Here is a 19,996-nt window from a genome sequence, read left to right as displayed (position 1 = left end):
GAAGTAGTAGGGGACCAATCATATCGTTGCTAGTGAGAGAAGGCGGGACTTCCTTCAATTGCCTTGGTTACCCCGGACCCGAACAGTAGACTTGCGTTGTAAAGGGTCTTCGCGCCGAATTGAAGCGAATTAAATAACTTCACTTAATTTCTTGGGACAGATTAGGGTTAATTTCCAGACGCGATGAAGATAGAGGAGGTCAAAAGTACTACGAAAACACAGCGCATCGCCTCGCACAGCCATGTGAAAGGCCTTGGACTAGATGAAGCCGGTAATGCTAAGCAGACTGCGTCAGGCCTGGTGGGACAGGAGGCGGCAAGAGAGGTAAATAAATAACACTATCTAGCAAAACATTGTATTTATGGCAGTGTTTAAATAGTGCCTATAGGCTATGTGAATTTTCACTCATGGAAGTTTTGACATTACAAAGTCTTTTCAGCATGAACAGGGCTGACTGTTGCTGATGAGCTCGAGCTAGCTCGAACCATGCTGTGGTGCACGCTGAGCTAGCATGTGGTGTGTTGCCAACCAGTTCGTAACGCCCCCCATTCATTTAACGGAACAAAGTAAATACTATTTCAGTTTAAACCCCTCGAAGGAAAGGCATTTTAAAGTTAATTAGCAGTAAAAGTTAACGTTTGGTGTGCCTTCTATCCTAAGATTTGGAAGATATTTCCTGCTCATTGCTCTGCCGATTGACAGCTCCGTTGGGTTTGTAAACATTGCCTAGCAACGGATGCAGTGCAGAAGGTCAGGAAACTAGTTGACTTTCTCGCACTTAACCCAACGCAGAAGTTGTGGACATTCAGATTTATTGGGAGCATGCATTGAACTAATGTTGTCAACCACCTTAGACTATGCTAGATCCTACTCTGCATGACGTTTTAATAAACTCTTGAATAGTCGTTTTGTCGTTGCAAAACACAACACCTTTCTTTTATCTCTCTCTTCACAAATAAGTACAGACTGGATGGATTTACTGGGACTAAAAAACAGATGCAATACATTGCATATTATGATATTAGATTTCTTTGTTATGTGTGACGTGAAAGACTATCACAACAGATGAGTGAGCCGTGGCAACCCTGTCTCTATTTGGTGAATGTTCTCACTCAGAGTCCAGAGGACCCCCCCCCCCCACACACACACACACAGTGCCCCAAATTGCTTTCACTCTAAAAGTATAAAGCAGCTACTGCTCGTGAGTCTTCTTTGATGTTTTGCTGATTTTAATAAATCTCTGGAAATTAAAGTTCACTGTCAAAAAACGTCTCTGGCATTGTCGTCGATCAGACAATAATGTATAATATGAAATGAAACACTTAAAGGTTTATGTCTGATATGATGTTTGTTATTTTCACCCTTTCTAGGCATGTGGCATCATAGTGGAACTGATTCGTGCCAAGAAAATGGCTGGGAGGGCAGTACTGTTCGCAGGACCCCCAGGAACTGGAAAGGTGAGTCAAAGACACGTTGGCATCAGTGTGGCAGCATCATTGGTAGAAAAGCTGCTGATCGTTCTGTTGAAGATAAGATGTAATGCAAAGGTAATTTCAGTACCAAAGAGGAAAATTATTGTCATTAAGAAGATTCACAGCACATCAAGTCAGCTTTTATCGTCACTTTCATCATATGCACAAGACATACAAGGAAAAATGAAATTACGTTTTCTCTCTATACCATGCCAGGACAAGACATATACAAACTGACATTTTTCAGACTGACATAAAGTGCAGACAGGACAGGTAACGGTGATGGACTGGTAACAATGGACAATAATAAATACAGTATAAATGAACATTTAACATTGAACATGTAACAGAGATAAGATAAATAAAGAATGTAGACACTACAGTAATAGAAATAATAACAATGAAAGTACAGTATAGTAACAATACAAGAGGTAGGTTCCAGGACTGAGCACATTGGTCTCTTTGTAAGATATGTTAAGTTTGGGTGAACATCAGTGCGTGCCCAAAAAGTAGTGGCAACGCCAGTTCCAACGTAATGAGTCTGACCAACTTGACTACTCTCATTCCATGACACAATGCTTTGGACATTTGAGCAATAGAATTGTTAAAGCTACTTGATGAATTGTGAAACAATTGTAGTTGAGCTGACCCCTATTCTCCCGGTGTGTATGTGTGTGTGTGTGTGTGCGTGTGTGTGTGTGTGTGTGTGTGTGTGTGTGTGTGTGCATGTGTGTGTGCGTGCGTGTGCGTGCGTGCGTGCGTGTGTGTGTGTGTGTGTGTGTGTTTGCGTGTGTGTAGACGGCCCTGGCATTGGCCATGGCCCAAGAGCTGGGCAACAAGGTTCCCTTCTGTCCCATGGTTGGCAGTGAGGTGTACTCCTCTGAAATCAAGAAGACCGAAGTGCTCATGGAAAACTTCAGAAGGGCCATTGGTAAGTTGTCACACAGAGATGGATTAAAAGAAGGAAAGAAAGAAATAAAAAACAGACTTGCAATAGGATACCATACGCACAAGAATGCAACACTTTTATTCTAATGTCTGTTAACCTATTGAACTCGTGTTTTTAGCAGGGGTTCTTGTAATGCGCATGGATCCTGTCCAAACATTTAGAATATCACGGAAAAATGTATTTATATCCAAAATTCCAAGTTACATTTAATAGATGCATTGCTCACCATTTAAGCTAGAGTACGAGAGATGGGGCAAGGGATGAGGAGAGGGAGAGAGACGGGGCAAGATTTGGAAATGACACAGGTTGTATTCAAACATGGGTCCCCAATAGCAAGCCTGCAAGCCCATATAAACTGGTGCCTTAGTGCAAAGAACCACAGCACGCCGCATGACTGAAATAATTGTGTGTGTGTGTGTGTGTGTGTGTGTGTGTGTGTGTGTGTGTGTGTGTGTGTGTGTGTGTGTGTGTGTGTAGGGCTGCGCATAAAAGAGACGAAGGAGGTGTACGAGGGGGAGGTGACGGAGTTGACGCCGTGTGAGACGGAGAACCCCATGGGGGGCTACGGGAAGACCATCAGCCATGTCATCATCGGCCTGAAGACGGCCAAAGGCACAAAGCAGCTCAAGGTCTGCTCATGAATGAATGACTTAATACTTGATCATCTGTATTATTTGTGTAAATTTGCCTTCAATTTCACCATAAAAATGTTTACAACATGCAAGACATTGCAAAGACAAGCACTGGCACTTATGTAAATTATGCTATTACCAAAGATTCTTTTAATTATAATTCTTAATGTTCATCCTTTTTTGCCTTTCGTTTTTGACAACCACTGCATAGTAACTGGGAGTGTAAAATTAACATTCTCATCGAGTAAATTAATAATTTCACAGTGGTTGAAAATTAATTCATGGTCTGCATCAAATCAAATAAAAAAAATTGCAAACTGTTTTTTTTTTATCCAGAAGAATGGTAAATGTACAAAGCTGCTTACATAACAATAATATAATAACCAACCCAGGTTTCGTGCGTGCGTGCGTGCTGACATGTGTATTTCTGTGTTGTGATTGCAGCTGGATCCCAGCATCTATGAGAGCCTACAGAAAGAGAGAGTGGAAACTGGAGATGTTATTTACATCGAAGCCAACAGCGGAGCAGTCAAGGTAAACAAACACGCTTTCCTATAAAAGGTTGAAAACATTTGAGAATGTGACTTGACTGCAGCTGTGGGAGAATAGGTTGCATGCTGGCAGATCAGTATGAAAAAAAAGTTGAATGTCCGCACACTTGCTCCCGTTTTCTTATTTCTTTATTTATTTTCAAGAAGTGAATGTTTCTGAGTAAAACGCTCTTCATCAGACTTTAGCGTGTAGCTTGAAAAAAAGCAAAACAGGAGCAAGTTTGCAGACCTTCAACTTTATTTTCATAGTGTTCTGACCCTTTTGTCCTGCACCTGCGTCTTGGATGTGCGCACCACTACCTTACTATGCTGGCAGATTCCTTACATTCCCCTTTGTCTGCCACTTCTAGTCGTTTCAGTCTCCACTCTGATTTGCATACAGTATAGTCTTTATAGTCTTTGCATCTGAGTACATGTCTGAGCTTTTTGCAGATACACACACAAGGGCACAGCCATCTCAAGACAATGTCGGTTTCTGCTGAATATAAAAGCAACGTGCTCTCCTTGAATGGCAATCGGACAGTGTGCCGTTGCTGGCCATGGCTGCACTGAGCTTGGTTGCCATTGGACGGCGGTATGTCCCTGTTCTTCTCTAACCTTACGTCTGATTGGCTGTGCAGAGGCAGGGGCGGTGTGATACGTTCGCCACAGAGTTTGATCTGGAGGCGGAAGAGTACGTGCCTCTGCCCAAAGGAGACGTGCACAAAAAGAAGGAGATCATCCAGGACGTCACCCTCCATGACCTCGACGTAGCCAACGCCAGACCACAGGTACACACCGCACCACACAGTTTAATGTAAGGCAAGGATGAAATGCATACCGATGACCTCCCTTTTAATCCCTTTCAATTTTGAGACGTTTCGGGCCAACACGGCCCCTTCTCAGACACTATATGAGAGTTTAACATATGGGTGTACTCACTTTTTCACCACCATAATTTTACAAAAATGGACAAATGTCATTTAGGTTATACTATTGACTAGGAGTGCGCGGTATGGACGGTATACTATCGTGCGAGGTATTTTTTCCCCCAAGGTATGGATTTTGTCCATACCGCTCTACCGCCATAGCGCATTGCGTCCTGCAGATGGCAGTAATAGACAACGTTTTGAACATCCACAGACTGTCTCTCGTAGTAGCCAAAAGAATATGTGGTTGTAGAACAGAAGCACAATTTCATTTAAGCTTTAAGTGTAAAATGTATAGTTAGTGTAGTGAACTATGGTTTTAAACTGTATGTGATTTCGATTCTGGTCTCCACAATTTAATGTACAGTGGTGTTTGAAAAGCAAGTTAGCAAGCTAACAGCCCAAGTCATTCATGTCAATGCTGGTGTCTGACAACAGAAGTGCTAAATCCATGTGCTACTGGTTGCTTTACATTTGCGCCAGCCTTACTGTATGTTACTGTGTCCAGGTGAGATAATATCATTCACGATATCTGGCTGGGTGTTAGTAACTTAGATGACTGTTCACTGTTTAAAATGTGATTTAGCGATTTCGCTAACGTTAGCACGCTAACCGCTGCTGCAGTGATAGCTGCCATTTAAATGCATTAGGCTAGTTCTACAATGCATTGCTGGCTGCCTCATGTGAAAGTTCGTTTTTTTTAAACTTTAACAATAACAGCTGAACCATTAGGCTTGGCATAATCACAGATGCAAGCACACATTTCCAAATTACCCCCAGCAACTCCAGAAATAGAAAAAAAGGTCAAATGAACGATTTATTGGATAAAATCCATGTTCAGTTTGACACCCCTCCCTTCCCTAGTTTAACCCCTTCTAGACTTGGTGAAATTGACAGTGTTGAAGCCTATTGCATTGCATTGCAAAATGCATTTTACATAGTTTTTGTCTGTTTTCAAAAGATTTGAATAGCAAGAATTCACACACATTACAAAAATGCAAATGTTTAAAAAATGCAAATGCAGAAGTAAAAAAAAAGGCGTTTTGTACATTTTGCGACGGAATGCTTACATTTTACACAAATGTAAAATACCGTGATATATACCGTGATATATACCGTGGCTAAAATTATACCGAGGTATACATTTTTGGCCATACCGCCCACCCCTACTATTGACCTTACTTTTCTGTGATAAGCTCAACGGATTTTGCAGTACACTTACTCTGATTGTTTTGGAATAACTTATTGTTCTTATTGGAATATTATTCAAAATGTTACTTTTCCACATGGGTGTACTCATTATTGCTGTGTACTGTATGTCTCCGAGGTAAATATTTTATTGTTAATATAGTACATTATATCATTAATTTGCTGATAACCATGTAGTTGGTAGCCTACATAATTTCACCCTTGTATCTGACATGGTAGTATGAGAATATAAAAGATAATTGACTGATTCTTGCAGGAATGTAACTGTGTTCGGTATATTTTTTGCTTTAGGGAGGACAGGACATCATGTCAATGATGGGACAACTGATGAAGCCCAAGAAGACAGAAATCACAGGTAACCTACCGTAACTTGGATGGGTTTAAACTGAAATGCTCTTTCTGTTTTGTTCATTGCTGTGGACATTTTTGTGTTACAATGAATGAAAGAATGATTCTTTAATGACCACAGAGTTAGGAGGATTTAGTTTTCAGTACGGTATGGTACAGGTTCCAACATGCATCCATCATGCACCAGTCAACATTTCAGACACATTTAGGACATATACAACCTGTATTTATATAGCGCAATATCACAACTAAATTTATCTCAAAGCGCTTTCAAAATAAACATACACACATACACTTCCCCACATTCATACACCAGCTCTGAAGGCTGCCACATGGCGCCAATTGTCCGGGATTTGTGTGGTTAACTACAACATGCAGGAATACAGCTAACCAAACATTAATTTAATTGTGTGTGTGTGTGTGTGTGTGTGTGTGCTCGCGTGACAGACAAGTTGCGAGCGGAGATCAACAAGGTGGTGAACAGGTACATTGACCAGGGTGTGGCTGAGCTGGTGCCCGGCGTGCTGTTTGTGGATGAGGTTCACATGCTGGACATTGAGTGCTTCACTTACCTGCACCGCGCTCTCGAGAGCTCCATATCGCCCATCGTCGTGTTCGCCTCCAACCGAGGAAACTGCCTCATCAGGTGTGTGTGTGTTTACGATTTACAGTCTGTGCATTTTTGGTGTATCCAAAATATCGGTATGGCAATTGATCATTGTGGGCCCCTTACGATACTGTGACGGAGTGACCATCACTAGGGTTGTGGGTGTGTTCTGACTGTCACGCCAACGAGCCTGGCTCTTTGGTGTAGCGGTCAGAGCCCCAGTTTACTACCCCAGAAGTGATGATGGGGCACACTGGATGGGAGAAGCATGATGGGCAGTTGCGTGAGGGACACCATGAGTGTGTGAAACGCACGGGTGCGCTTCCCGAAGGGGAAGGCGGTGTGATGGCGTGACCATCACTAGGGTTGTGGGTGTGTTCTGACTGTCACGCCAACGAGCCTGGCTCTTTGGTGTAGCAGTCAGAGCCCCAGTTTACTACTCCAGAAGGTCTGGGTTCGAGTCCCAGCTGGGCAACTCTACTCCCCTTCGCTACAGATACACATCATGCATCGTGAACCCCTGACCCTGATCCAGTTATAAAGCAGGTAGTAAATGTCCATAAGACAATCTTGTTGTTTTAAGTGTTAAGAGGAGACTGGTTGATAAGGTTGAATGAGTGTTTAAAAAAAATATATTATTACGTTACACTTAGCTGACACTTTTTATCCAAAGCGACATACAGATATCTGCAGGGTATTGGTTACAGTCCCCAGAGCAATGGGGAGGGGTGCTCAACTTCAGCCATGGGGCGAAGTAGGGAGTGGAAGGGTGGGATTTCGAACCTGCAACCCTAGCAGTCCAACTCCTAGTCCCTAACCTTTACAACACGACTGCCCCTGACTTGTGTCTTTCTTCTTCTTCCTCTTCAGGGGTACGGAGGACATCACGTCTCCGCACGGCATCCCCCTGGACCTGCTGGACAGAGTCATGATCATCAGGACCATGCTCTACACACCACAGGAGATGAAGCAGGTGTGTGCGCTGTGTGCGCGCGTGTGTGTGTGTGTGTGTGTGTGTGTGTGTGTGTGTGTGTGTGCGCGCGTGTGTGCGTGTGTGTGTGTGCGTGCGCGCGTGTGTGCGTGTGTGCGCGCATGTGTCTGTGTGTGCGCTGTGTGCGCGCGTGTGTGTGTGTGTTCTACACTCTCCGTGTGTGTGCGTGCGTGTGTGTATGTATGTGTATTGTTGCGAAACATTTGTTAGTCACATGTTTCTGACACCTGCTCACCCCCCACAAAACTAAGTTGCCTTCTCATCTTTGGAAACTCGATACTACTGTATTGCAGGATTGCCACTTTAACTGATTTAAGCCTAAAAAGCCTGCAAAAAATGAGTGAGGGAATAATTTGTTATAACCCAAAAGCCTACAAGTTCTCTACTTTCAAACTTGTCACTCCCTCCCTACTCAGTTACTTTTCTTAGCTGTGGTTTTAAAAGTCAAGAACACTTCTGAAGTGTATTTGAACCGATTATAGTGCCTACCTTTAAGAGTGTACCGTCGAATGTTCGGGCAGTGAAAGTTCTATAGAATTCTGGCCACCATTCAATACAATTTTGAATTTTAGAATCTTGCATTGTTATAGAACGCATTGTTTTTATAGAATGTTCAAAAACCCACACTCCTAAAGATTAACAATGCTGTACCACGTAACTACCGATGTGAGTCTGAAAGCAGCGTGATTCAGCTCCCCGCATGAGGGTTGCCCAGGCAGCATTCATGAAGTGGTTTAAAGTAAAAACTGCCACTTTTAACAGGAAGAATACAGTATGATTTTGTGCATGTTTCTGTGTATGTGGAAGAAGGACACAGGATGCAGTTGAGAAAATTGTCTATAGCCATCTGTAAAAATACATCCATAAAGTTCTGAATCGATCTCTTATTTTAAATGTGAATCGATATTGAATCGTGGATCCAATCTTTTGAACCCAGCCCTAATAAAGATCAAGATCAATAGTTGCGATGCAGGATGATGACAAACAGCTTGAATCTTTTCCATAACCTGCATTTTTCTTGTGTATGTGTGTGTGTAGATCATCAAGATCCGTGCCCAGACTGAAGGCCTCACCATAAGTGAAGAAGCGCTTAGCCACCTGGGAGAGATTGGCACCAAGACCACACTGAGGTAAGGAGTGCCCCCGTGTAACAAACAGAGAAACACACACATCCGTCTCAAAAAGATTTGGTGCAGGACTAGAAAAGTCACATGAAAACTGAATGAAGGGCATGCAGCCCGAAATGTCAGTTTTCATGTATCCAGACGCTCCCACAACAGAATGAGCTGTACCCAGACACTTCCCAAACTGGGGACAAGAAAGGCCAGCCCAAAATGTCCAAATATGACAAAACTACATGCTGGACACAGGAATGTTACAGAACGGTCTCTCTAGGGGCACGCTTTGGCGCAGCGTGCTAAGCCCCCACATCTTTCTGTCCACACTCAATTCCTGTCACACTTCACTGTCCTATCCGAAATAAACAAAGCAATAAAAAAAAAAAAAATGAAACAACAAAAACAACTGTTTATACAACTGTCTGTGCATCTGACGTTTCACTGTTGGACAATTCCAACATCTGTAAGGTATATATTTTTGTCCCATGCCCATGCTCATATTTGCATGCTGCACCCCTGTGCTGCAAATCATCCATATCCGTATCAGCTGTGTGTGACCATCCCAGCTCAGGACCCAACACATTATCTTTGTCCACATGAGATACTTGCAACATTTGTGACTGTGGCATTTGTGTTCAATGTTCAATGATTGGGTAGAATCATCAATACAGACTGTATGGGGTTTGCGCCTTAATGGTTTTTAACCACTAGAAAAGCAGTCTAGATATGGCACAGAAGGTAAACACAGCACAAGAGCACATAGTCACCAGTGCAAAGTTCACGACTGGCGGCCCTGCCGTGGCTCAAGCGGTAGGGCACTGCACTACTACTACTACTACTCCAGCTACCCGGGTTCGAGGTCATTAGCCGAACCTTCCCCTTCTCTCTCCCCACTCATTTCCTGCCTGTCTCACCGTCCTATCTGAATAATAAAGGTGTAAAAGCCCAAAAAAATCTTTTTTTAAAAATTCACAACTGGCTGCTGTGGTATTTGCCTCTCAAAAGGAATCTTCCCCGTTTAATGTTGTGGAAGAATTTGGCCATGCGGGGGAGAGCATAGTCGGTTATTATGTGTTTGGATAACTGCCCCTCCCACCCTTGGTGCTTGAAGTTCAAAGCACACAAAAAATGTGCCAGCCTGTCTCTCTGTCTCTGTCTCTGTCTCTGTCTCTCTCTCTCTCTCTCTCTCTCTCTCTCTCTCTCCTCTCTCTGTCTCTGTCTCTGTCTCTGTCTCTCTCTCTCTCTCTCTCTCTCTCTCATGCACACCTTCACTTTTTTTTAAGGAAAGAATTGCACCCTCTTATACACTCTGTATAACTTTGCTGACTTTCTGTTACACTTTGCTGACTGTATCGTATCCAAAGTGCTATTGATCATTCCTCAGCCATGTGGTGCTAGGTGTCTTGCTCAAGGACACTTCAACCATAGATGAAGGTGTATAGGGACACTACTAGCGAGGGCTGGATTTAAATCTGTAACCCCTCTGATCTTGACCATTGTACCACGCATGGTAGACTATACAAATAGAATGAAATATAATTATAAGGCCCTACCATGGCACAAATGGTAGGGCACTCGTTTGCTATGCGGCCGACCCGGGTTCGACTGCCGGCCCGGGTCCTTTGCCGACCTTTCCCCATCTCTCTCTGCCCACTCACTTCCGATTACTACCTTCACTATCCTGTCAAATAAAGGCAATAAAAAGCCCCAAAAATATATTAACTTGAAAAAGAAAGAAATGTAATTTAAAAAATACTGAATCTTGTAAATCATGTGTGTCAGGTATGCGGTGCAGCTGTTGACGCCGGCGAGCCTGCTGGCCCGTGTGCAGGGGAAGGAGAACGTGGAGCGGGAGCAGGTGGAGGAGATCAATGAGCTCTTCTACGACGCCAAGTCCTCCGCTAAGATCCTACAGGACCAGCACACCAAGTTCATGAAATAATAACTCTCATTCCTCAGGTGTGTGTGTGTGTGTGTGCGCGTGTGTGTGTGCGCGCGCGCGTGTGTGTGTGTGTGTGTGTGTGTGTGTGTGTGTGTGTGTGTGTGTGTGTGTGTGTGTGTGTGTGTGTGTGTGTGTGTGTGTGTGTGTGTGTTACGGTCATTACACTCATTCTCTTGTAAGCCCTGTTGCAGGATTTCTTTTTTGTTTGTTGTTGATTTTTAAGTGTTGTTGGAATGTGAGTATCGCTTTGATAATAAAAGAAAGACTTAAAGTTGTATTAGTTTTGTAGCTTCTTATTTAAATTCTTGGTATACAAGCATGCAAGTTGTTATGCAGACTGGAGACAGATGTATGTCAAATGGACAAGATGAGAGTAAGGACATGTAGTTTGATCAACACTTCGAGTATAGTGTGTAATTTTAGTAGGTTATTTCCAAAGTGTATAAAAAAAAGTGGGTTTAAAAAAAAAAAAAACACAATTGTGGTCTTATTCGTGAATATTTACTTGCCTGACCAGAGTGGTATACTGAAGCAAAATATAGACTTTCATATGACTAAGTAGGCTACTGGTATTATTTAATTATTAATTACTATTTGTCAGAGTGCCTGTTGTAAATGCGCAGAAAATGACTTAACTGCTGCTTCCACCTCAGATGCCAGGATTGTACTGTGGAAAGAATGCATTCTGAAGAAAACTATTGTACCAAAGGGCCCATGTTGTGTATTTTCATTGTCAAGACTAGTTGTAAACGAACTTGATCTTTTTTACAAAAACCCATTAGCATGCCATACATGAGAATTTAGAAGAGCCCAGCAAATAGCTGGTAGTATTTGTAAACAAGCACTTGAAGTACTTGTCTTTATCCCCGTAAATTCATTCAGTGCCAACATGGTGACAACAACGGTATTGGAGGAAGTTAAACCTTTATTTATTTAGCCCTTATGTAAACACAAACGCTACTTTCCACACATTTCCATTCTGGCTATTCATCTTCTAGTAGTGTGTACAGATGGGAGTGCGTGAAACGGGTAGTTGTTGCTGGTGGTTGGTAAACATGTGCGAAGCAGGCCAAAAGGTACTCTGAGTCTGGGGGTGTTACTTCTTGCCTGGTTTGCTGTTGAACGCCGTCTCCTTCCCTGAGCGATTTTTACTGAACACTGAAGGGGCTGCTTTGCCAGCACGTTCTGCACGGACACACAGATGCACACACACGCACGAAAGAGGGAAAGAAAACACTGTTTTAGAAGCACAGACAATTCTTAAGTGTCCAGTGTGTGTCTGTGAGTTTTTTTTCTGTGTGTAAGTATAAGTGTGCTGCTCAAGAAGAATGTGTGCCCCTTTGGATTACACAGCATTTCCACTCCATATAAAGTAGTGGACCAGCCCCAAGGGATAGCAGGACTATAAACAACACACACACACACACACACACACACACACACACACACACACACACACACACACACACACACACACACACACATTCTGTTATTCAGAATCAGCCCAATATCAGTGTGGGCAAATTCAATTAGAAGGCTACTGTCTCACCTCCATACTGCATGAGCTTTTGTTTGCAAAAAAATACAAACATGTTGAGATTTGAGTTGACTACATGTGTCTATATTCTGTACACAATTTATCACATATTTAAGTAGACCTAGATATGATCTCATTTGCACTTACCAAGACAACTTGCAATACAAAAACATTTAAAACTTAAAAAAAATGCAATTTCTCTATGTATCGAAGAAATGATGGGAAACCTCCAACTTTGACCTTGAAAATATGTTCTAAACATCTGTTGCTATTTAGTTACACCTAGGGATTACAAAAAACATGGAATGACTACTATTGCAATTTGTTAAACGTGTGAATTAATTGTGAGTCTGTGTGTGTAGTGTGGAGCCTTTTGATTCCCACATCAGAATCTACTCCCCTCATGTACTCCACTCATGTATTCCTTGTGTTAAGAGTCTGTGCTGCTGCGCCACTCACCACACTCCTCCATCACTTCAAAGGTCTTGCTCTTCACTTCCTTCTTCTCGCTCAGTTGGTCCCTCGCTTCCAGGAGGTCTTCCTCCCGCACCTCAGGACGCTGCACCTGCTCGTCGCCATCCTCCATCTGGCCAATGCAAAGGTGCCACAAGTAAAAGTAAAAGTAAAAAAAAGAAACAGTTTCCTTCCAACAGGAAGACCAGTGTACTTGTCTTACGATCACAAGTTTTCAAGTTCAAGAGTTTATTTGCCATGTCAACAAAGTTGATAGAATTTTTTTTGTAGAATATCCCCCAACATCAAAAACTGATTCTGTGCTGGTTGGGTCAAATTTGTGATCCTTGGGTTTTTAATGTTTTTCAGTAATAACACAGTCTACCAACCTCATTAGGTACAATGGAGGAAATGGTGTAACAGCTATTTAATATCATGTTCTTACACCATGGATTTACTTAAACTTTTACTAATACCTCTGGGCGAACAGAGGCCAGTGTTGAATTGGTTGAATATTGGAACTTGTAATGTAGGCCTATATGATAGATTTTGTTTTTCTAACATATTGTGATGTCTTTGTGACATCCAGGCTATACGTACAGTAGATCACGTATACAAACAACATATTTATTAATAAATTATTATTTAAAAACACACTGAGCTGATTCAATGCATTTTTGTAAATTCAAAATGAGTGACAGTGACTGTATGTACAGTGTATTTATGTTGCGCAGTATCACAGCAATGAAGTTGATCCAAAGCACTTTCAAATTCACATACACACATATCCATTGCCACATTCATACACTCTGGAGGCTACCGTACGGCAAAAATTGTCTGGGGTTCACGTGAGAAAGTGCACACACACACGTGCATGAACACACACACACACACACACACACACACACACTCACACACACACACACACACACACACACACACACACACACACACACACACACACACACACACACACACACACACACACACACACACACACACACACACACACACACACACACACACACACACACACACAAATAATAATCCTTTAAAAAAAGATAATTCTGGAAGCGACGGTAACAGTCTTAATTCACAACATCAAGACCTAGACTTCTGCTGACTAGTCTGACTCTGCTACTGATGTGCACTCATTCTCTGACTTTGTAGTCATCAAGACATCACAAGAGGGGAGGAAGAGGATGAGAGGGAATAGGCAGGACTGATGATGTATGATGTTTTGATGAGTAGTCACTAGTCAACTACTTGGATGTAATCCGGCTGTTCAACCATATTCTGCAGTAATTTGCAAAGTAAAGTGCTCAATTAATTCCTGCAAGTTTATACAGATCCTGTTAAACTCTTGAAAACATATTTTACACTTAACAGAGACAAAGAGCAAACAACCTTGCTTAATTCTGCTTGACATTTTAAGGTGTGGATTATTTTTTGGTTATTGATTGACAAAAAAAAGTCCAGATAAATTCCAGATTTAATTCTGTTGCATGTCACCAGCCAAACTAAACATCCTGCTTAATACAGTACAACACCCAATCCGACTTTGCCTCTAGAGCAGACACACCTCTTTTACTTCAGCTCCCCGTAATAGTGGGTCAGTTTTCATTTGGATTATCTCTGACCTGTGAATATGCATGTCTTTTTTTTCTCCAATATTATATTTAAATCGCACTACTTTCCAGAGCAGCTTTATTTAAATTAGAAGCCTAAGCAAGCGTATCCCCTTGGGTGGCAATGCTCTACTTGAGTCTCTCCCTCTAAAGTCGTCTGCCAAGCTTTGCTTTCAAAGTACGGCAGTGAAAAGGTCTTTATCAGTGACGGCAGTGTTCTGGAGTTTCTTTATCAGTTCCTTGTCAACACACACTTACTACATATACAGTACATGCACACAGTGAAACAGAGCAGAAAGACATACCTGAGACATGTTACGTGTAGTAGTAGTAGTAGTAGTAGTAGTAGTACTTAGTAGTAGTAGTACTTTGTAGTAGTAGTAGATAGTAGTAGTGGAGGTCTAGTGTAGGTCCCTCTGTTCTTTGTCTTGTTCTTCAGTGTGCTTTCCTTCTCCTCTGCCTGTCTTCCCTTGGTCCTCTCTTCTTCCTCTGGGTCTGGATTATGTCATCCCTCGCTCTGTTTCTCTCTCACACGCTCACACACAATGACGCATGCTTTAGTCCAGCCTCATAAACACACACACACACACACACACACACACACACACACACACACACACACACACACACACACACACACACACACACACACACACACACACACACACACACACACACACACACACACACGTCCCCACTGGGCTATAATTCTGTCTGCCAGGATCTGAGTCAGCGACTCCTCCCCTTTTCAAATCTCGTTCAAATTGTCGTTCTGCAATTGTGCCTGCTCCATTGCAACTGGTGCTGTCCGGATTCAAAACTTAGTGAACTCACTTAATGCTCTTTTCCACTGTCGGTTTTCTGTTAGGCCTACAGCTTGACACAGCGCAACTCGGCCTCCACTTTTTGCTTTCCGATAGGGCATGACACAGTTAAATCGAAAAGCAAAAAGTGGCGGCCGAGTCGTGCTGTGTCGAGCTATAGGCCTACCAGAAAACCGGCAGTGGAAAAGAACCTTTAGAAGCAGAACCTTAGTAGTGCCCACTGTGGACAAGCTGTTAACAAGCGGCTGTCTGCTGTCAAGGACATTACTGCCCAGGCCTACCAGGCTCAGGCCCAGGCTCAGGGGCCCAAGATTCAAGGGGGCCCTGAAGTCTAAGCCTCTATATTTCCATTCTCATATTGCATTAAAATTGCATTTTAGTGACTTTATTTTTATTTTTTAATCAACAAAAACATAATACTCTCATATCTGCCCTAAAACTATGAATCGCTTTGTACACTAGCAGCACTCATTGAAGGGGGGCTTTGGTGTTGTCTGGCCCTGGGGCACATGGAATCATACTCCATCCCTGCGTGCTGTGTCTCTTGCCAACAGAGTGTTTAGGAACATGAGCTATTTGAACTGGAACACTAGCCAGGAAAGCCTGAAACTCTTATTTCCATTCATGTGTACTGTATGTTTGAAAGACGTTAAGTGTGTGTGTGTATACAGTAGGCCTGCACTCACGTGCGCGCGCACAGGAAATTGTATGTAGGAAATACAGACTCCCCGCGACAATGAGGTGTCCTGTATTTTCTTCCAGACAGTTGGCAGCCCTGGTGTGTGTGGATGAGGTCACATAAAGTTAACAGTGATGTCACACAATAATGGCACCCTCCAGTGCACGTGAAAGACATCTACTATTAATCCTCAATAGAAATTAAAGACATGTGTAATCCTGTCCTGACAGTCCCCATATATTTAGCAGAGGTATGTTTGTCCTGTGATGTCATTCCTACCAGATGTTGGCTCTCTTAGGAACAAAAAAAAAAAACACAAGTGTTCCCTTGCTGTAGTAAGATCTTTGGGTGTCACTGTCTACCCTTTTTGATACAAACCTTATTTTCCAGTATACGTACAGCATTACGTTGATTAAATTCTACTCATTAGAACATTTATATCTCTGTAATATGTTATAATGTACTTTATCTTTCTCTATTGCATTAGATAAAACAGATCTGTATCCCAAAGCTGTTTTTGAATGTTAATTGAATGGAATTATTAGCGTTGTTTTTATTCCTTTGCACTTTGTTTTTTTTCCTTTGCACTTCCCTACCTGTACATGTATTTTTGACTGTTTCTTATGGACCACTTCTGAACATTTTTAGACAGTCGACCCATCGGAAAGCGGTATGATTCATCCTAAATCAGTAACTATGACTCAGATGGACCATACACACTCAGATCGCGAAACAATGACAAAATCACAAAATATGAGTAAAATATCATCCCCTCCCTTTACTTGCCAAATGCATTTCATTACATTCAGATCACAGACTCACACATATAAAAGAAGTAACCGCCGTTATGCAGAGCGCATGAACCCTTAGCCACCACATAATACCCATAGACCTACTATATAAAACAGGATTATTATTTAATATAGGTCTATGATCATACCCTCCAGAGGGGCCGGCTGGGTGTGTCTTCATCAGCCTCCTTTTCGCTAAGTCCCAGTTAGCTGGACAAGTATGAAATCCAGTCCTGACACACACATCCATCAGGAAAATGAAATAACAGAGAGCTCCAGTGTAGTTTCTACTGACTGCTTTAAGCCTGGACAAGGTTCCAGCTTTTTGGGACATGCACCACCAGAGGTGTCAAATAAGTAGAAGTAAATTCCTGAAAAAACGAAAAGATAAAAACCCTGCCAAAAATGTGATCCAACAAGGTCAGAATCAGCTGATTGTGAGACAGGTTCACTCATTGAACACCTTGGGTGTTTTGAAAGGCGCTATATAAAACAAAAGTATTATTATTATTGAAGTCTCCAGTGTTGAAAGGAAAACAAAAGGGTGTGTGTGTCAGGATTGAATTGTACTTTTCTTTTACTTCTGACTCCTCTGACCACCACACATGCTTTAGTTCAAACGTCTTGCGCAGAGTGTGTGTGTGGGTTTGGATATGGGCTCTGTAGACATGACAGGCATGATGTCACTCTGGTGTAGTGATGACGGGCATGATGCCACTCAGGTGTAGACATGACGGGCATGATGTCACTCAGGTAATCTGTAGACATGATCAGGTGCGCTTCTTGCTGTATCTGGGCAGCAGTTGGGATCTGATGAAGTTGACGAGGCGTGTCTCCGTGACGAACACTGTGGCCATCACGCCGAGCAAACATGCCCCGCCCACGGCGATGTGGACCAGCCTTAGCAACCAGCCACCATCACAACAAAACACACTCTGCAACCAAGGGGGGGAAACGTTGGAAATGATTAGCGCCAGGAAAGCGCAACAGCAAGTGAAATAAGTAATCCATTAAGGAAAAACAATAAACAAATGGAAGAACCATTTGAGGTGTGCAGACTTAATCTTACTGGTTAACATATCTATGGGATGTGCACAATCATTCTGTTGTACAAAAACAAAACATGACCTTCTATCTTTTTTTTTTTAATGTAAAGATTTTTTTTTGGTCTTTTTCAACTTTATTTGATAGGACAGTGTGAGAGGTGGACAGGAAGCGAATTGGAAGAGAGACGGGGAGGGGTCGGCAAAGGACCCGGGCCGGGAATCGAACCCGGGTCAGCCGCACAGCAGGCGAGTGCCCTACCGGTTGGCCACGGCAGGACCATGACCTTATATCTACTTATTGGCCCTGGCAGTAGTACAGTAATACTATGGCCATAATAAATGAAGAGCTTTGTTACAAAATGATGAACATTCATTTTGGGACATTTTGGAAAATATAGATTTCATAGATTTAAAAAGTATGTTATGAAAATATTTGAATGCCAAAAATGTATTCATAGATATAAAAGGGCATCTGAACAGTCAAAAAATGGTTTAAGCCATTTTGCAACAGAACTCTTCAAATGCAATTCAGGAAATTGCTGTCCCTTAAGTTGCAGTCTGAAAACTAGGCGTGTTTGCCAGAAATATATTCCCCTAACCTACATTACAGTAGCCTCGCGAGCCATCCTACGTACTTCCGCCAAAGGACTGGCTCCAATACGAAATGAAATGGTAGTATTATGGGATGGTCAGGACCAGGCTAACATTACAGCACCTATTTCTATTCATGTGTATGTTTGTGAGAAGGTGAGTGTGTGTGTGTGTGTGTGAGTGTGTGTGTGTGTGTGCGTGTGAAAAAGAGAGCATTACCTCAGAGAGCGCAGTGAGGCACAGTGGCTGTGTGTGTGTGTGTGTGTGTGTGTTACCTCAGAGAGTGCAGTGAGGCTGTAGCTGAGGCCCAGGCTGAGGAGCAGGGCAGGGTGGGGGCGTAGGCCGGACAGGGGGACGTACTCGGAGGAGCTGAAGTAGCGGTGCATGAAGGCCGTGCTGTGGGCGATACGCAGCAGCATGTTGCAGCAGTTGGCCAGGATGAAGCCCACGCCCCCAAACAGACCCGTCAGCCAATAGGAGAGGAGCAGGAAGCAGACAGACATCCCCAGCATGACGAAGTTGTACCTGCAGTGCAGACAGAGACAACCAGTATAGCAACATAATGGAACTTTGATGAATAGGGTTAAACGTGTACTAGGGGTGTGTGTGTGTGTGTGTGTGTGTGTGTGTGTGTGTGTGTGTGTGTGTGTGAGTGTGTGGCACACGGGTAGCCTGAGTACGCCATGGCTATACTGTTTCTGCAGTCCCTAAAATAACTGGTGAAACACAATGAAAACTGTGCATTGGAAAAGTACATGATGGTGTGTGATTTACTCCACTCTGAAAGCGATGTTTCCAAAATCATCACTGGTAGCCATCCTACTACATGTCTGCTGGACCCTGTGCCTAGGAACCTGCTGCAAGCTATCACCCCAACAGTGGTACACTGGTCCTGACCTTTTTATCTGCCTTTAAACAGGCGAGGAGAAGAAGTCCACACTCAACCCTGCTCAGGTTGAAAACTATTGGCCAGTCTTAGTACTTCCAATCCATTCCTATCAAAAGCTGTTGAAAGGCCGGTTGCAAAACTGGTAATTGAACTCAAAATGACCTACTTGACCCAAAACAGTCTGGGTTCAGAGAGAGAGAGAGAGAGAGAGAGAGAGAGAGAGAGAGAGAGAGAGAGAGAGAGAGTGTGTGTGTGACAAGATTCAGACGTACCTATCAACCTCCTCATTGCTCATGAGGGCAAAGGTGAAGCATTCTGTGACCCCATTGACAGCCAGTAGGAGAACATAGGAGCTGTAGAACCTCAGGAGAGAGGGACCTACACACACACACACACACACGTAACAAGTTTTACTCCATACGAATGAAGAACACACACCTGCTCCATCTGTGAACAGAACTGTGCTCACACCAAACCCACCCCTATCCCTGCCACATGGTATATTGTGAAATGCCAAAATGCAAAACAATGGTTGAATACCGGCATGCAATTTATACGCCATGGCATGCTGCCATGTTGAAAATGGGTCAATGATGTTTTTTTGGGCTTAGACGTCATGGTGGTACAACAAGGGCTAATGCCCATAAATATATATTTGTAAATGGTGACTAATGTTCCGCAATCTGCTTCTTGAATATGCTTCTTAGATACTCCACTAAAAACAAAATAAATAAATAATTGAATCCAATACAATAGTGGCATTAGCTGTCATTGCCCCACGCTGACGTGAAGTGTGCTACTGAGAGGCCATTGACCCATAGACATACCTGC

The 19,996-nt window shown here is 42.8% G+C and overlaps 3 protein-coding genes across 3 annotated transcripts in view; 1 reads left to right on the top strand and 2 right to left on the bottom strand.

The window, feature by feature from the left end:
* Positions 1-49: 49 nt before the first annotated feature.
* Positions 50-11,002, top strand: ruvbl1 (RuvB-like AAA ATPase 1). The gene is made up of 11 exons (XM_063215212.1): positions 50-324; positions 1,371-1,457; positions 2,271-2,403; positions 2,899-3,050; positions 3,498-3,587; positions 4,225-4,374; positions 6,013-6,076; positions 6,517-6,715; positions 7,547-7,649; positions 8,706-8,797; positions 10,568-11,002. The coding sequence occupies exons 1-11, from the start codon at positions 184-186 to the stop codon at positions 10,725-10,727; spliced, it is 1,371 nt and encodes a 456-aa protein (XP_063071282.1). The 5' UTR covers positions 50-183; the 3' UTR covers positions 10,728-11,002.
* Positions 11,003-11,111: 109 nt separating this feature from the next.
* Positions 11,112-14,901, bottom strand: mustn1a (musculoskeletal, embryonic nuclear protein 1a). Its single transcript, XM_063215213.1, has 3 exons — positions 14,651-14,901; positions 12,724-12,850; positions 11,112-11,912 (listed from the first exon to the last, which is right to left on the bottom strand). The coding sequence occupies exons 1-3, from the start codon at positions 14,657-14,659 to the stop codon at positions 11,824-11,826; spliced, it is 225 nt and encodes a 74-aa protein (XP_063071283.1). The 5' UTR covers positions 14,660-14,901; the 3' UTR covers positions 11,112-11,823.
* Positions 14,902-16,399: 1,498 nt separating this feature from the next.
* Positions 16,400-19,996, bottom strand: part of rft1 (RFT1 homolog) — an 11,562-nt gene continuing 7,965 nt past the window's right edge. The window contains exons 11-13 of the mRNA XM_063215214.1: positions 19,438-19,543; positions 18,552-18,801; positions 16,400-17,574 (exon numbers count right to left, since the gene is read on the bottom strand). Coding sequence (XP_063071284.1) covers positions 17,410-17,574; positions 18,552-18,801; positions 19,438-19,543 — 521 coding nt within the window. The 3' untranslated portion in view covers positions 16,400-17,409. The remainder of the gene's footprint in view (positions 17,575-18,551; positions 18,802-19,437; positions 19,544-19,996) is intronic.

This window comes from Engraulis encrasicolus, chromosome 14, assembly GCF_034702125.1.
Source record: "Engraulis encrasicolus isolate BLACKSEA-1 chromosome 14, IST_EnEncr_1.0, whole genome shotgun sequence".
Taxonomy (NCBI): domain Eukaryota; kingdom Metazoa; phylum Chordata; class Actinopteri; order Clupeiformes; family Engraulidae; genus Engraulis; species Engraulis encrasicolus.
Note: the sequence above shows the minus strand (reverse complement) of the source record. Positions and strands in the feature narration are given on the sequence as shown.

Coding starts and splice junctions, on each gene's coding strand:
- ruvbl1 (XM_063215212.1), top strand. CDS start 184: ATGAAGATAGAGGAGGTCAAAAGTACTACGAAAACACAGCGCATCGCC. Junction 2,404..2,898: donor AAACTTCAGAAGGGCCATTG/GTAAGTTGTCAC, acceptor GTGTGTGTGTAG/GGCTGCGCATAAAAGAGACG. Junction 6,716..7,546: donor CGAGGAAACTGCCTCATCAG/GTGTGTGTGTGT, acceptor CTTCCTCTTCAG/GGGTACGGAGGACATCACGT.
- mustn1a (XM_063215213.1), bottom strand. Junction 11,913..12,723: donor TGAAGTGATGGAGGAGTGTG/GTGAGTGGCGCA, acceptor GTGTCCGTGCAG/AACGTGCTGGCAAAGCAGCC.